This window comes from Lactuca saligna, chromosome 4 (assembly GCF_052625555.1).
Source record: "Lactuca saligna cultivar CGN05327 chromosome 4, ASM5262555v1, whole genome shotgun sequence".
Classification (NCBI taxonomy): domain Eukaryota; kingdom Viridiplantae; phylum Streptophyta; class Magnoliopsida; order Asterales; family Asteraceae; genus Lactuca; species Lactuca saligna.
Window position 1 is genome coordinate 96,823,092 of NC_136420.1, and position 17,130 is coordinate 96,840,221.

At 31.9% G+C, this 17,130-nt stretch overlaps 2 protein-coding genes and 1 long non-coding RNA gene across 5 annotated transcripts; 2 read left to right on the forward strand and 1 right to left on the reverse strand.

Annotated features, from left to right (window-relative positions):
• On the forward strand, positions 1–1,074 carry LOC145042431 (glycine-rich protein 2-like). The gene has a single exon (XM_078990850.1). It carries the CDS (start codon positions 137–139, stop codon positions 785–787), a length of 651 nt encoding a protein of 216 aa, XP_078846976.1. The 5' UTR covers positions 1–136; the 3' UTR covers positions 788–1,074.
• A 7,394-nt stretch (positions 1,075–8,468) lies between these two features.
• LOC145042432 (uncharacterized) lies at positions 8,469–11,972 on the forward strand. 3 transcript variants are annotated; one of them, XR_013680656.1, is made up of 5 exons: positions 8,469–8,584; positions 8,675–9,081; positions 9,712–9,763; positions 9,934–10,452; positions 11,737–11,972. It is a non-coding gene; the product is annotated as an uncharacterized LOC145042432 (long non-coding RNA). The 3 variants fall into 3 exon arrangements; XR_013680655.1 differs by having other exon boundaries at positions 8,675–9,093; positions 9,934–11,972; XR_013680654.1 differs by having other exon boundaries at positions 9,934–11,972.
• Positions 11,973–13,255: 1,283 nt separating this feature from the next.
• On the reverse strand, positions 13,256–16,876 carry LOC145042433 (conserved oligomeric Golgi complex component-related / COG complex component-like protein). The gene is made up of 11 exons (XM_078990851.1): positions 16,555–16,876; positions 15,801–15,949; positions 15,525–15,602; positions 15,317–15,410; positions 15,143–15,217; positions 14,745–15,041; positions 14,515–14,582; positions 14,382–14,436; positions 14,099–14,237; positions 13,816–14,000; positions 13,256–13,743 (listed from the first exon to the last, which is right to left on the reverse strand). Exons 1-11 carry the CDS (start codon positions 16,834–16,836, stop codon positions 13,399–13,401), a joined length of 1,767 nt encoding a protein of 588 aa, XP_078846977.1. The 5' UTR covers positions 16,837–16,876; the 3' UTR covers positions 13,256–13,398.
• Positions 16,877–17,130: the final 254 nt, after the last annotated feature.

Below are 17,130 nucleotides of genomic sequence, written 5' to 3' on the forward strand. Positions count from 1 at the left end.
CATAATGCAGTGAGCTTAAAGATAGTCATCCAAAGTTCTAGAGAGAGAGTAGGGTTTTCTCTCTCTTCTGATTTTCAGGGCTTTCCGATTTCTTCTAGGGTTTCTAAAAATTCTCTTTCAAAGCTTTAAAACAAAAATGGCTGAAGACGGCGTTAGGAAATCGGGAACCGTGAAGTGGTTTAACGATACCAAGGGTTTCGGCTTCATTTCTCCCGAGGACGGCAGCGAAGATCTGTTTGTTCATCAATCATCGATCAGGGCCGAAGGATTCCGTAGCCTCGGAGATGGCGAAACTGTTGAATACGTTGTCGAGAACGGATCCGATGGACGGACCAAGGCTGTCGACGTAACTGGTCCTGATGAGGGACCTGTACAGGGAAGCACACGCGGTGGTGGAGGCGGAGGCGGCCGTGGAGGTGGCGGTGGTGATCGTTATGGAGGAGGAGGGTATAATGGAGGTGGCCGTGGAGGAGGCCGCGGTGGTGGTGGATATGGAGGCGGTGGAGGTTACGGAGGAGGTGGAGGTAGTTATGGTGGCGGTGGTGGTTATGGAGGCGGAGGTGGAGGTGGGAACGCTTGTTTCAAATGTGGCGAGTCTGGACACATGGCTAGGGATTGCTTTCAGAGTGGTGGAGGCGGTGGTGGAGGGTACGGAGGTGGTGGTCGTGGAGGCGGAGGATACGGCGGCGGAGGTGGTGGTCGCGGCGGAGGTGGCGGTGGCGGTTGCTACAACTGTGGTGAAGATGGCCATTTCGCTCGTGAATGCCCCAACGCCAACAACCGTTGATCTGCCGGAGGATGAATGGTAAATGTGTATCCCCACATTTGCTTTTCATCTACTCTGTATCTTGTTTGCTTTTTTGCTGTCTATGTTGAAGAAGAATCAATGGGTGATCCAAATGTTTTGATATCACTTTTTTAGTTGCTTCATCTTGATGATGATCATCTTTAAATCTAGGGTTTCGGATATGGTGTCTTACTAAATATATATATTGATAAAAAAGTAGGTTTTTTAGTCTGTGTTAATGGGAATCCAAAGATGTTGAATGCAATGATAACTATTTTCTCTTTAAACATGTATGATTCGAAATGTGAACTGCTTTATTATTTCTCTAAAGATTTGCTACACGTCACATGCAATGGAAAATAGTATAGTTTTCTTTTTCTCTATTTTACCATTTATATCATAATATCATATGCATCTTATTTCATCTTATCTTGAATATAAATGTCTTTTTTTCTTGTGAGTTTCCATGTGAATGATATTTTTGTTTATTAGGCAATGGTGAAAGTTCTGGCATTTTGTTTGAAATTTGAAAATGTGATAAAGGGAACGTTTTTTCGTTTGGATTCACTTTTATTTTTGAAGCCACAAACGATATTCCAAGGCCTTTGTTTATTTTATTTTTTGAATATTTTTGGATTCCCTTTTGTTTTGATTTGAAATGTTTTTTCCATTATTTGCTATGGGTCCAGCTCCATGGACAATGGCTTAATATTTTATATCTTAAAGCTTTCAAAAGATGTGATGGATATATGCTTTTTCCTATTAATTGGTATGGTTGTATTTGAACCGGATTCTATATTTTTGGTGGTATTTTGAACTAGATGCATGCCATCAATCACTGTTTTTAGACCTTTTCCGATGTATGAATTTTATAATACTTTGTTGACTTTGTCATGTTGGCATTCTATTAATTTTGTTTAACAAGGACAGTTATTTCCACAGTCCAATGTAAAAAAGTTGCATGCTTATTTGTCATGTCCCCTTTATATGGTCGGTTGTAAAAAAATATATTTTTAGTAAAAGAAAGATTATTGGTGCATAAATAGTTAGAAAACTGATTTATTAAGGTAATTAATTTTTTAATTATTATTATTATTATTATTTTTTTTACATCTAAGCAACAGACATTTTAGAAGTGTTCACATATAACTATTATGACCGGTTGAAATAGGTTACATCCGGTTATTATGATTATGGTCATATGTGAATACGTCCAACAAATTCGTTATCTGGATGTGTAGAAAAAAAATAGTTATTTAAATGTGAACAAATCGAAAAGGTAAGAATAAATTACAAGAATGGTTCATGTGGTCTGGAGTAATTTGTGTGTTTGGTCCTTAATTTATTTTTAATTTAGATGATCTTTATTGTTTATTTTTGTTACGTGCTTGATCATTGTCTTACCTAAAAAGAGTATTGTGCTATTATTAATTTATTTTTTAATTAATTTTCTTATTTATGTATTTATTTTTTTATATATTTAAAAAAATTAATAGACCCTATATTTGAGAAATATAATATGGGTCATAATAGTCACCATTCCAACACTTATCTTTCTCAACTTCTATTTTTTTTTTTTCATCTTTAGTGATATTAACGTCTTTATTATCCCTTCTTTTTTCAGTCCTCCAACTCCGATAAACCAATACCACAACCCACTGTATTCATCAAATTTTCCACCACCACAAACTAATTCATCACGATTGTTGTAGGAAAACAAAATTGAACCTAATGCATCACGTTCATTGTAGGAAAAGAAAATTGATATAGAAATTTTTTTTGGAGAACCAGATCAATTGAAAACCATAATTTGAAATGCAAATCAAAACCTGAAACCCTATTAACAAAATTCTAAGCTTTAACTCATCAAACGTGTTTTTTTTTTTTTTTTTTTTTTTTAATACTATTGGTCTTAATTTATGATACTTTTAGGTAGTGTTTGTTTTTTGTCTGCAGATCTACGTGATCTCTTTTGTTTGCGTCGTGCAAACGTTAGCCTTCACAGACTGTTTGTTTTTTTGAAGACTGCAGACTTAAAAATGTCTGTGCGCCCTCTTCTTGGCGCAGATGTGAACCAAAGTCTTCTAACATCTTCAAACATCTTCTAGCCTAAAAAACATATATATCTTTATTTTTTTTAAGTTTTTTTTTTTAAATTTTTTTTTTCAACTTTATTAATGATAAACAATTTGAAAAAAAAAAATTACACAACTTCAAAAAAAACGTTAAACGATACAACATGAAATTTTTGATAAATTTATAAATAAATATTTATTACAATAATAGTTGTTGGAGTTGTTTATATAAATATGAAAAAAAATCATAATATATTCTTATATATATATTTTTTTTCAAATTTTGTAAAACATTATTTAATGCAATATTGTCAATTTCTCAAAAAAATATTTATGGTATGTTTTTAATGGATTTAATTAAAAAATTGAAGTTTATTTCCATCTATTTATGTATCAAATTCTTTGATCACTAATTATAATGTTTAGTTATAACTTTACAACCAAAGTTGTTGGTTTTTATCAAATATATACGTTAATTCATACTATTTTTATTTTTATTTGTTTATACAATAATACATAAAGTTGATATATATTCGTTAATTATTTATAACAAAGTCATAAAAATATTAAAAAATCATTTTGAAGTTTAAAAAAACAGTTTATTCAGATTTCAGTTTATTTTAGTAGCCCGCAAATGTTAAAAAAACAGACAGTCTTCTTTTTCCATACTGCAGATGTTTGGTCCACCTCTTCTACTGCAGAGGTCTACAGATGTGGTCCGCAGACTACAAACATTTTGCCACAGAAAAAACAAACAACACCTTAGTCTAGTAAATTAAAATTTTTATATTTAATATCTTAAACAAAAAAAATCTATAAAACGATGATTTGTTCTTTTTGATGTCAAATCTAAAGATTTTTTAAAATAAAGTAGTGTATTTTAAAAATATATTTACAAGAATAGTGTGGTTTTAAAAATATTTATCATAATAGTTATACCTGAACACTCCAAAAAGTTCATTTCCTAGAGACATACAAAAAAAAAATTATAGTTACATAGATGTAAACAAACTGAAAAATTAATTATCTTAATAAGTCAATTTCCCTACATATTTAATTTTGAATAATTTGTATGGTTTTGGTTTCTATGATCAACATTTTATATGTTTTTGGTCTAGATTCAACATGAATGATAGATATGCCCTACAATATTACCTTTTTTTTTTTTTTTTAACATTTCTATTATTATTATTTTTTTAATTTTGTTCATCTACTCTAATAAATGAATGTTTTTTTTCTCACTTGTCACACTCTCATTTAAATTTTCAAATATCATTTTGTAGTTATTTTGAATTATTTTTTTCTCTACATGTCATTTTATAAGTTTTTCTATTTTTTTAAAGTTCACATAATTTTTTAATGTAGTAATAAATGGATATCAATGTTATTAATAAACTTATCTTTTATTTTCAAAATTCACAAAATTAAATCTTATTAGTTTTATTTATTTAAATTATTTGTTTAAATTTAAAAGATAAAAAAACATTTTCATTATAATAATTCATTATTTTTCTTATTTTCTTATAAATTTAAAGTTTTCAAATATATATATATATATATATGAATCTTGTAATATATGAGTCTCGCAACTAGTTAAAAAAATAAAAAGAACATTTTCCACCCCCCTTCTCTCTCTCTCTCCCTCCCTCCCTCTCTCTCTCTCTCTCTCTCTCTCTCTCTCTCTCTCTCTCTCTCTTAAAAAAAGAATACTAGCATCACCACCACCGGTCAACCAAGAGGAGTTGTGATGCCGACATCCTTGCCAGAACCATCAACATCCTCGTCGGAACCGCCAACATCCTTGTCGGAAACATTATTTTTAGATATCGAAGTCACAACCACCATTGTATGAAAACCCACCCACCCCACCCCACCTAAGTTATCACTTCCACATTTGTCTATCACTAACATCAACAGCTACATCGACTATCACCACCGTCTGCTACAACCCCTTTCATTTTGAATTTATATGCCCAAAAATCATTAGGGAGTGATATATTGCTAATAATATATGATCCTATAGGGTCACATTTTTATCAAGTTGACACATTTTGTATATTAATTATTAATATGATTATTAATAAATAATATCAATTCTTGTATTTTAATTAAGGAATAATTATTGTTTTATGAAAATAATAATTATAAGAGAGTATAACTAGTTATTATTTCATACGGATTAAATTAATAAGTCATACACAACCTTTTAAAGTAGTTAGATTCTTTTGTTTTTACCTAAAAACAAGTTTTATATTTTATGAACTTAGAGTTTAGAAAAATTAAAGAATCTTTCTTCTTTCAAGAGGCATGACCGAAATTAATAAAGAAATATGGAGGTTGCTTGTCAACTTCCCTGCTTTGTCTCCCCATGCTTCAAAATGCTACTATTATTTTATAGTAATTTAATGTAAGGCCCTTTCCTTTGCATGGATATATATAAGAGAGTGTTTTGCATGATTTTTGATTAGTTTTTCTAGTGAAATCTCCTCATTCTCTCTATGACCGAAATTCTCCTCCTCTAGCTCTTTTTGTTGTCTTTTGAAGATTGTTGCAATATTACAAACCCTAGCTCAGTTTCGCTTATAGCTGAATAATGAAGACGAATGAAGTTCGACAGCTAAAGACGATAGGTTTTAACCATCGTATACCATTTATGGATGTGACATATCTCACATGTCATTGGATTAGCCAAAAAATGAATATTAATTGACACGTATAAAATGTCAACCGGGAAACCGTTTAAAAGTGGGGAAAATGACTAAATTGACAGGTTATATACGAGTTTAGTGGTCTAATTTACAAAAAAAAAAAAAAAAAAAAACCTTAAGTAAAAATACCAAAACTTTCATATGCTACTGTGCCATTTTCTCAAAGAAGTATTTTACCTTATACGTGGTCGTGAAAATGTTCAGTTGGTTAATGAAGTATTTAAGTTTTTTTTTTTTTTTTTTTTTTTTTTTTTTTTTTTTTTTTTAATTTTTTTAATTTTTGTAAATTTTTTTATTTATTTATTAAAAAGTTTGTATTATTTGTTGATAAGAAAATCAACAAATTAGCAGGTTATTAATGATTGTCTTTTACTAACGTTGTATAAGTTTGAAAAATTATTCCGTTAAAATTGTATGAACTAAAAGAGAGACATTATTTTTACAAGAACGTTGTTTCATTAAATTTAACTAATGTTACTCTATAATTTTTCATTGTTTCATTTAAGGGATTTCATAAGAAATTCATTTTGTAGACTTTTTTAAAATATGAACATTTAACAGGTGCAATAGCAACAAAACTGAACTACGACTTCTGGTTACCAAAAACTCTAAGAACAATTTCTTATTATTCCCCTATCCAAAAAATAGCACATAAAAACTTTAGGGTGTGTTTGGTTGTGGAAAAATAGGCTGTTTTTCGGAGAAATTTTCCAAGAAAAATAAGAATTTTGAAAACGCGTTTATTTCGTCTATTTTTCTAAATTTTTCACGGAAAATGAAAATTTTCCGTTTTCTAAAATTACAAAGAAGTTAGAAAATTTTGGAAAACTGATAATCATTGTTTTCCACATTTTTCTAATTCCAAAATTTTTCTATAAACACACACCCACTCCACCCCATCCACCTCTACCTACCCCCCACACACACCCACCCGCACACACACACACACACACACACCTATCCGCACACACACACACACCAACCCACAAACACACGCACATACATACCCACTCACACATACACACACACATACATACCCAACCACACACACCCACCCACAAACACACACACATACATACATACCCATACACACACACACACACCCCAACCCGCACACACACACACCCACCCGCACACACACACACACACCAACCCACACACATACACATACATACCCACCCACCCACCCACACCCACCCACAAACACACACACATACATACCCACCCCCACCCGCACACACACACACACACCAACCTCCCCCCCCCCCCCACACACACACACACACACACCCACAAACACCCACCCACCCACAAACACACACACATACATATACATACCCATCCACACACACCCACAAACACACACACACACACACCCACACACACCCACCCCCACCTGCACACACACACATACCAACCCACAAACACACACACATACATACCCACCCATACACACACACACACACCAACCCACACACATACATACATACCCACCCACACCCACCCACAAACACACACACACATACATACATACCCCCACAAACACAAACAAACACACTCGCACCCCCAACCACCCAACACCATCACGACAATCACCGACCTACCATCACAACCACCACCACCACTAACCTGTCACTAGCACCACCACCACCGCTGCCGTCTGTCATCACCACCACTGACACAATTGCCGCTGCCACCACCATCGCCTGTCATCACCACCACTGCTGCCGACCCACTACCGTCACCGCTCCCGCCCACACCTTATCACCGCTACCGTTTTTTAAAAATGAAAATCGATAGAAAAATACACATCTAAACACGTTTTTTAATTTTCTAAAACTGAAAATGAAAAATGAATAAGTTTAACTAAACACGTTTTCTAAATTTTTTAATAAAAAATAAAAACGGAAAATGAAAATCGAAAAGGGAAAACAAAAAACGGAAAATGAAAATTGTTTTTCCGTAACTAAACGCAACCTTAGTCTTTTTATTTTCTCAATTCATGAAATAATTTAAAGCAACTCAAAATCAGAAAAATGGTAAGTAAAAACGTTTCATATGATAAAATAGGAAAACCAAGTAACAAGAGTGGTACAAATTTAAGTGTACATTAAAAATGAAGAAGGCACATGTTTAATGTTGCATCTAACTTCTACAATAAAACAAATAGCCTTCTCATCATATGTGTATGTGTTATGAACAAAAATATCAAAAATAGTAAACTAAAGTGTATGATATATTGGTAATTTTTTATATTTTAATTTAAGCTAATGATTTGGTTCCGTTAAAGGTGCATCAGTTTTCGACGATAACCGAAACCGAACCATAATTATTAGCAAAAATTAGAAACCAAACCATCTTATTTAGGAACGGTTTGGTTATAAATGTTTGTTTCAGTTAATTGGTTACAATTTATTTTTTCGGTTACTATGCTCATCATTATGAAATTTTATAACAACCAAACATATATATATATATATATATATATATATATATATATATATATATATATATATATATATATATATATAATTTAGAAAGTTAGAAATGTAGTTGGTGGGAAATCTGGTAATATTTAAAAATATATAAATATTATGAAGTTATAATTTCGGAATAATTAAAAGTTATAATTAAGAAATTATATAATTTAAGTTTATTATATATATTTTTCTATAGTAAGAAAAGATGCAGTTGAAGACTAAAAAATACCAATTATGGATGCTCTTGTGAGTTGTGATCCATGATGCGTTCCAAAAACCACCTAATCTCTCCATCTAATAAACAAAACAACATGTCCACGTGTCCCTTCAAAAGATCAAATTTCTGTTAAAGTTAAATACCGATTCTACCCCTTCTTTGTTTCACATTGAATTCGATATTGAAATCCACATAACGCCTGTTTTGTTTCAAATTTTATCGGTGATTATTGGAAATAACAGTTGTACACATTAACTCAAATTCATTATATACCCAATTAATAGCATGTTATTATGGAATCTGATTTCGTATATAAGGTATGATATCAATTATATCGATTGCATTTAATTGAAATTATTATGTCAATTTAATCATATTCTGCTCAATATATACTTGAAACAAAACAGGGGCAACGTTCCTTTACAGCATCGTGTTTCCAAGGTTTTGCATCATTGTCAATTGAGTTATCGGATATTCAATCATAGAGTTCAATCCTTTCGCCAAGTTTCTGCTTCTCAATGTGTATATGTATTTATTGGTGTCGGGTTTTATTACTAAGTGGAATTTCAATGATTGGATCTGCATATGTATATAATATATAGACATATGGTCTCACTTGCATATCCACAAGTACATATGTTACACGTGAACAGAAACAGAGACGACAAAGATGGGGAGCTGCTGATAACGGGTGGCGATGAGGTGGCAGACGGGCTTAAGAATTTGGAGGAGAGATCAACGGATTTTGGAGAAGCCTTCCCGCATCGGAAAATAGAAACAAAATCTGCTATCTTTGCCATATTATTGGCATTAGGTAAAGCGATCGGTGGGTTTTTGATTTTGTTCAGATTACAGATATACTTAAAAACATACACAATCAATTCATTTGATGTGTTGCTGTTTTTTCTTTTTTTTTTTTCTTGAATTTTTTGTTGGATAACTTTATACAAAGGGGGTGGTATTTTGCAGAATTGCTGTTTCTTGATAAAAGGGATGTACAACTGTTAATGCTCTGTTCGTGTTACCATTACTACTAATGATACGTTTATGGTTTACTTTACCTGTATTCAAGTTGTGTTATTTTCTTTGTTTTCTATGTTTCCCTCTCCAAATAACAATACTGATGAGCCGCTAATTCATACTAGCAACAAGAGAAAATGACAAAACACATGTTTTTAGAGCTGCCATATCTCAAGCTTTCTCCCTTTGATTATCATTCTTCATGTTTTGTTAATTGGGTTGGTATAGTCTTCGATATTAGAAATTTAATAAAACAAAAAACTTTTACTAGAAATACTTTTACCATAAATTGTTGTTTATTAATTTGATAACCTAATTTTGGTTCTCGGTAAATTTGTTAGTACTAAATAAATGGTTTTGGGGCTGAATTCTAATATAAATATTATGCCATGTTTGCTAATTTATCTTCTAACTTCACTTGAAGGGTTAAAGCACTATCTCTAGCATCAGAATATGATAATTTTTGCCATCCTAAGGTAAATACTTTTCGAATTTTTATGGCATGATTTTCGTTTCTTTTTTTTAGTTTTGATCAGGCTATGAAATTAATTAACATGTGAGCTTTTTTTTTAATCAATACTATGTTATATAAGAAGTGGTACTCCAAACCATCCTTGGAAGAACTAAAGTAATTTCCTTTTAACAGGTCTGGTGACAAGTCAAGAGAAACCAAATGTGGTTTTCAGAAACCAGACATGGACAGAAGCGAAAGGGCATTTTTGGAAAACCAAGCTTCGACAACTTTTTATAGTTTTGTATCTGCAAGTAATTTTCTCTTGGAGGTTAAAAGGGTTATAACATATGCTAGAAGGGGGGGGGGGGGATACAAAAGTTCATCCAATGAATAAAGAAGAAATTGACAGTGTGCTTTTAGAAGAAGATGATAGATAAATCAGAGGCGACAGATCAATTTTGGAGTGAAATCATACCGTTAGAAGTAATTTTGTAGGATAAGGGTCAAATATTTAACTAAATTCTAAATCAATTTACCAAGTTTTGTAACAGAGTATTGATCATTGTTGTAGATATGATGATTTATTTTTTGTGTTTTAGCCTTTTGTAATGAAGTGTATACAGATTGTAGCAGTAGCTCTGCATGAAGAACAACCGTTTTTGGAGGTGATTTGGAACGCATCGCATGTAAGACATCCGAACATACTGAAGGGTACATTCTCTTTTTCTCATAATTATAGCAATCTAATTTTATAAAAATATTTAAGTAGAACGATGCAGTTTTAAAAGTGTATTCAGAGGGTAGACTATTCATAGGAAGAAATGAAAATATGTAAAAATATATTGCTATTTCTTTTATTTATTTTTTGGTTCAAATGTTTGATGGCTTTATATATATTGCCTAACGTGCGAACCGGATAATGCATCTATGGAACCCATTTGTCAGAAAGCAAAGGTAATTCAGTTAATCATAGTTCGTATTATTTTGGTATTTACAGTAATAATATGTATATATTTGACAATTACTTATTTACATAAAAAGAGACCTTCATGAGACCTGACATTGAAATCTACTTCTACTATCTTAATAAAAGAGACTATATTTGATGACATGTCACTCTTATATTTCGTTTTCCATTCAATGTTAATTTACTTCGTTACCCTTGGTTTTCCTAAATTCTCATATATTCATTACCCTCCAATCGATTGAATCCGTTTTTGAAAATCCAATTGATTTTTCAAATTTCCGCTTAAAAAGGTTGTAATATAGTAAGATTTAAATGCATTTATAGACTAACAAAGTTATCAATACATTTAAAATTCATTATATTTGGAATTGATTATCAACGTCACCATATTTGTTTAATAGAATTCCATGATATTTGTTTAATATCATGACCTGCAATTGTTTATCTCAAAGATCATCTGCGGATTTCAATCCAATTTAAGGGTATATATGTATATTACATGCATGGTGTGCCATTTACACATTTGTTTATCGCACAAATCCTCTGCAGAGAAAAAAAGAAAAATACTTTAACCTTTCAATCACTTTCATTCGGAAAATACATGTATTTGGTTTGTCTTTAATTTTTATTATCTCATTCTATATGCGTATGTGTACATGTCACTGTATCTGCTTAGTTGGTTTGCACTCTTCGTTTTTTATTAATGGTTTTCCATCGACATTATGTTCCTACAATCTTTGTTTTGTACTTCCTATTGGGGTTGGTTTGACTCCATCGTAGGTTTTTTTTCTGATTTTTTTATTGGCAAATGTTTTCTTTTGTACTGTTCCTTTTATACCTCTTTCAAATTCAATGACAAAGATACTTAAAACCATATAAATTTGTTAGAAAAATGTATTTGGAAGGGAATTTTGATAATTTCATCAATAAAAAGGAAAATTAAATTGAATTTTATCCTTTTGGCAACCATGGAATGAAATCTCTATTTCCAATTCAAAGTTATATGACATATACCTTCCTTGCAGCAGACTTTCATAAGCTGAGTCTTTCAAGTTGTATATGGATGGATAGGGGCAATTTTGTCACATAGTAGGATGCAATGGTATTTGTATATAGATAACAACACAGTTTCATTTTTTACTAATGTAAAAGAAGCAACTGAAGACTCTAAGGGTATTTTGGGCAAGATGTAGTAGATTGTGTTTATAAATGCATGTATGTTATTCTCAAGTATTAAATTCAATATTGTTTCTTTGACTTTCAAGATTAAATATTATAAAATCCCAAAATACAGGTAAATGTATTGTATTCCAAGTTTTAGCAAACTAAATATAGTCATAATTTCATAATCGATCAAATTGTGTTTTATAATGTTATTGAGAAGAAAATAGACAACATAAAAAAACAAACAAAACTGCTCCATTAATTTATTTAAGACAATTACATGGGCATTGAATACTTTAAAAAAGTAAAAACTCAAAGTCTTTGAAATGGCTCAAATAATTAACAGTAACACAAAATTATGCTTGATAAGAGGGGTAATTTCCACAAAACATGTACTGGAAAACCAAAAAACTAAATCATTAAGATAATAAATATTAACAATCTTAGAAATTTCAAAAATGATTATACAATTATCTGTCATTCCAACATAAGTTTTTAAACAAGATTGGTTGTTAGATTGATATATAACACTTTTATTTGAAGGGATTGTGGATCTGCTTCAACTTAAAAAAGATGCCTTTTGAATTGGTGTGTCCAAATCCAGAGTAACAGACATACATTAATAAGGTTATAGTCTGTAACCGTAGTGTGGAACATGTGTAATGTTAAGAGTATCAGTTCAAATCATTTTAGCAAGCATGCATCATCTATTCCCTAAACCATGTACCCTACAAACGAAATGACTAATGTGAGGTCATCAACTAACCTTCTCTATCCCCTCGTTAATTAGTCACTACATAATATGTATGTATATAACATATTCAAGTAAATATATTATATTAATTTTAACTACATACAAAAAGTTTTAATATAAATGTTTTATAAGTATTTTACCCGTGGTTTTCACGGGTAGTAACCTAGTATCATAATATGAATAAAAACTACAAACATTACACGCAAGGTAGCATAAAAAGAAAATTAATAAAAAATGGCAAAACATTTCATAAAACTTAAATAAGACAAACATAGACCCCCTTCTTTTCTTCATCTCATTTGCCAAACAAATAAGTAAACAAAAACAAAAAATTTAAATAAACATACATGATTCAAAGGAAAGGAAAGCGCCAAACCATGTGTAATGTTGCACTCTTAGTAACGATATTTATTGTAGACTATATTATATAAGTCGATGAAAATATTTATAAAATGATATGACATTGCTTCAGTAACATTTTTTAATTTTAATGGTCATATCACTTGTATATGATGTGATATCTTAAAAAATAACAACATTTATACAAAATATCAAGTTTAATTATTGACTCTATACTTTGAATAACTAGGATGAAAGTCTAATGGTTAGGATGAAAATTCCATAAAAAGTGCTCAAAATTAAAACCTTGTATATCATTTAGCACATACTCATTCATAACCATCTTATAATACAATACAAAAATATAACTTGTGCAATATTTAACTATTAAAAAAAAAGGTTAAAGTTTAAAAATCCGGAGTGCACATAATATTTATTGTTCACTTTGTTTTTCATGAGTTTGTTGAACCATATTCTTGTCGTCTTCCTCAACCACATTATTATTCTCCATTTCTTTATCTGTTGTGACCGGAACTGTGTCTGTGTCTGTGACTGATGATCCATTTTCAACCGCAGCAGGTGGATTACCGTTTTCTGCTACATTCTTTGTCTCACCAGTAGCACTAGCATTATTTTGAACTCTCTTTGGTAAGTGCCGTAAAGATGACGTTGTCAAAAGACGGGAAAGCCCCTCCAACACGTACTTTCCATCCATGATGAGAGAAGCGCCTCCAGGGTAACATCGTCCAAAGCACGTACCACAATGTGGATAAGCAACCTGAACATTCAATAATCATATGCCATCCATTTTTTTTTTTTTTTTTTTTTATTTAACAGAATTTGAAATTACCTCTATAAATGCTCTGCAGAGAGAAAGAAAGAGAAGAGACTCATTCTCCCTTAGTACTCTTGTGGTGTTATATCTTAATAAAGAATCAGAAACAGTTCGCAGCCCTTTTACTAGCTCTTGAGCAAGAATATGTTTCAAGCTTATTGGTGCACATGGCCTCAGCTCATTCATTGCAGCAGATACACCTGTCATGTTCATGCCACATACATCATCAAACATCTCATGATACCATAACATAACCAAATCAACATTCCTATTTTTTGCATGTTTTTTACAAATTTACCGTTAACAAAAACAGCAAGAGGCGAATGCTCCATTAGACTTGGGGGAGGTGTAATGTCTTCCTGGCTTTCATCACCAACGCTATTGGATGAGAAGCCAACTGCTGGTAGTGGGACCCATCGGTGAGAATCCAAAACCAACTGTAATCAATATATATATATATATATATATATATATATATATATATATATATATATATATATATATATAAATAGGTTTTAAATTTTAATATTTCCATTATTATAATTAAGGAACAATGGTTAGGTGAGAAAGTGAAACTGTACCTGAAAATTCTCCACTGCTGTGTTCATGTTTTTTGAAAATAGGTTTAAAACAGCCCTGTGGAAACGAAAAGAAGGGTAAAGTTGTGAACTTTAAATAATAAGATAAATAAATAAAAGGAAAGTGAAAGTTTACTCTTCAAAAAGAGGTGGAAGTAGGCCCCGAAAATCCAACCCTACCCAACCGAGCCCCATGGCACAATACTGTGAAGCATAAAGAGGAAATGAAAAGAAGGGTTGTGACATATAGCAATGTAGTTTGGATGATTATAAATTTCACATTCTATGATTTATAAAAGAAATGATGATAGAGAAAGCTAAAGGGGTAAATGTAAAGTAATAGAGATGAGGGAAAGTGAAACTGACCATGCACTGATCCAATATATTGGATAAAGATCCACCTTCAGTTATCTTAGGGAGCATGATTTTGAGAGTTTTAAGGTGAGATGCAATCTGATGCATAGCCCAGCTGAAGAGAAGTCCTCCATCATAATTCTCCTCACTTCCTGATGTGTCATCAGCAAATATGGCACGATATTGGTTGACAACATCAAACAGATGCATTCTGTGACAGTTTACCATTCCTTTTAGGTATTCATAAGCATTTCTCTGATCTAAGTCATCAAGAATCCCACATAACCATGACTCTCTGCATCTTAGAAACTGCCCCATTACAAAAAATATATTCTCATTAAATTGTAAATAAGTTGGGATTACTATAAAAGTTTGATTATTTGGTGAGTAAATTATTAAATGGTAGATACCTGTAGGCGCATTTCATACTCACTATACACTCCTATCCTTCGCAAATATCCAATAATGCGAAGACATTCTGGTAACTGCAATATCATAATAACTCATTACACATTATCATTTTATCATTCATTATTCACTTTAAAAACATCAGGTGTTGTGTACTTGTGTCATTATAAACTTACCTGAATATTTGATCTTAGTTTTTGGAGAAGTTGGGAGAGTAAAGACTGGGTAGTCTGTCTTACTTCAGCAGCAAGGGCCTGAATGACTGGTAATCTTAATGGAACATAATAATAAAAAATAGTGGTAAGTCCACAAAGCATTAAGCTACTACTATGAATTTGAGAGCTAAGAAAATGGACTTTTAATTAGGATAAAAAAAAATATTACTTCGGGTGCATTGTTGACAGTTTGCTAACATATGCTTCCAAGTCTAGAGCTTCATCATAATTCCCATTCCTCACACACCTAAAGAAAGTTAAATCTTTAAATAACCAATCTAATAGATAATCAGAACAAGATTTTGAACTGGAAATCAAAAAATCCCGACCATGTTTTCTACATTTATATACATGGTTTATCCCAATGGCAATTTCAGGCCTTAAAATTAATAGTCTCTAGTTTTTATCTTAGCATGTGATGTCTAGTGATAGGTCAAATACATACGTGTCCATAAGCTGAGGAATTTCAAGTAAGTCAAGCAAAGTACTATGATTTGCCAGCAGTGTTTGGTTCATCTTTCTCTGCTCCAGAATCTTTTCTGCAGACTCTATGAACTCAGAGCAGCCAGATGTTAGCTTTGGGACCTCTGCAATCTGCACAAAAGGAATTCAGTATGATTCTAACTTCAACAGCAGATAAAGTAGGTAAGCTGAAACAACAACTATCAGGATACAATTAAGCTTCTTGTATTGTATTAGGCTAGCAAAACATAATTACTCTTTCTACAAGGAAATAGTTAACCTTGCAATCAAAGTACAGTTGATGCTGTTCTTAATTCTTATGAAAAAGTTTGGAGGCATTGGTGTTGACTAGGTTAAGGCTAAAAATTGGAATGTGATCATTCTCATTGTTAAAACTTAATAGCATGGTTCCATACAAAGCATAACTAAACAACACCCGAAGTGGCTGTTTGTAGACTTGTGACAGTGTATACGGCAATCATGCCACTTTACAAACAACTAGAAGTTTAGATCAATTAGAAATTGGAAGTGGCTCATTTGATCCCATTCTCAAAGTAGAGCCCTTATTCATTTTCTAATCAGAGGCAATAGTTGTGTCTACGTACTTGACATTCTTAGTTTTTTAGTTTTACTGCCATCATATAGCCATATGCAAACCTATGAAGATTAATTGAATGTATCGCTAAATTCATCATCCACTAAAAGTAATGACTTGGGGTTCTTGAAGAACGAATTACCAATGATTCGAGGTGTTTATCAATGGATGAGACTTCGTGGCGTGTAGAAACCAAAGCATCGGCGGCAGAAATGAATGCACGGTAGTTATTGACAGCAACCTCCTGCATCTGCCTACGAATTCTCTCGGCATCGACGCGGAGAAGCTCCGGTTCCTTGTGCAGGCGATCGAGAGTGAAGGAAAGGAGTTCGGAGACGTAAGGTTGTTGAGAAATGGATGCCAACGGCAGCACTTCCGCCATAGTGGCTGAAGAATCATCGGCGGTTAGATTTTCGATCTCCATCTTGTCTTCCGATTTGAACACGGAACAGATCTGGCGTGACTGTGTCCTACTATGTACAATATCAGGGTCTCTAATTTTAATTTTAATTTAATTTAATTTTTTATTTTTTATTTTTTTAATATCAACCTTTTCTTAAAGTCTTCTATCTTTATTATTCTAATAAAAAATTAGATTTATTTTCTTATTATTAGATCATCTAATTAATGTTATGTCATTTAACAATTTATTTATTTTTTATTTTAAATTTTAAAAATTTCATTTTAATTATATTAAATTAATAATATTAGAATAAAA

Bases quoted from the DNA above. Each gene is read 5' to 3' on its own strand.
- LOC145042433 (XM_078990851.1), bottom strand. From the start codon at position 16,836: ATGGAGATCGAAAATCTAACCGCCGATGATTCTTCAGCCACTATGGCG. The intron at 15,950-16,554 runs GTAATTCGTTCT...CCTTTTGTGCAG, and splicing joins ATAAACACCTCGAATCATTG to ATTGCAGAGGTCCCAAAGCT. The intron at 15,411-15,524 runs GTAATATTTTTT...TGTTCCATTAAG, and splicing joins CTGTCAACAATGCACCCGAA to ATTACCAGTCATTCAGGCCC.
- LOC145042431 (XM_078990850.1), top strand. From the start codon at position 137: ATGGCTGAAGACGGCGTTAGGAAATCGGGAACCGTGAAGTGGTTTAAC.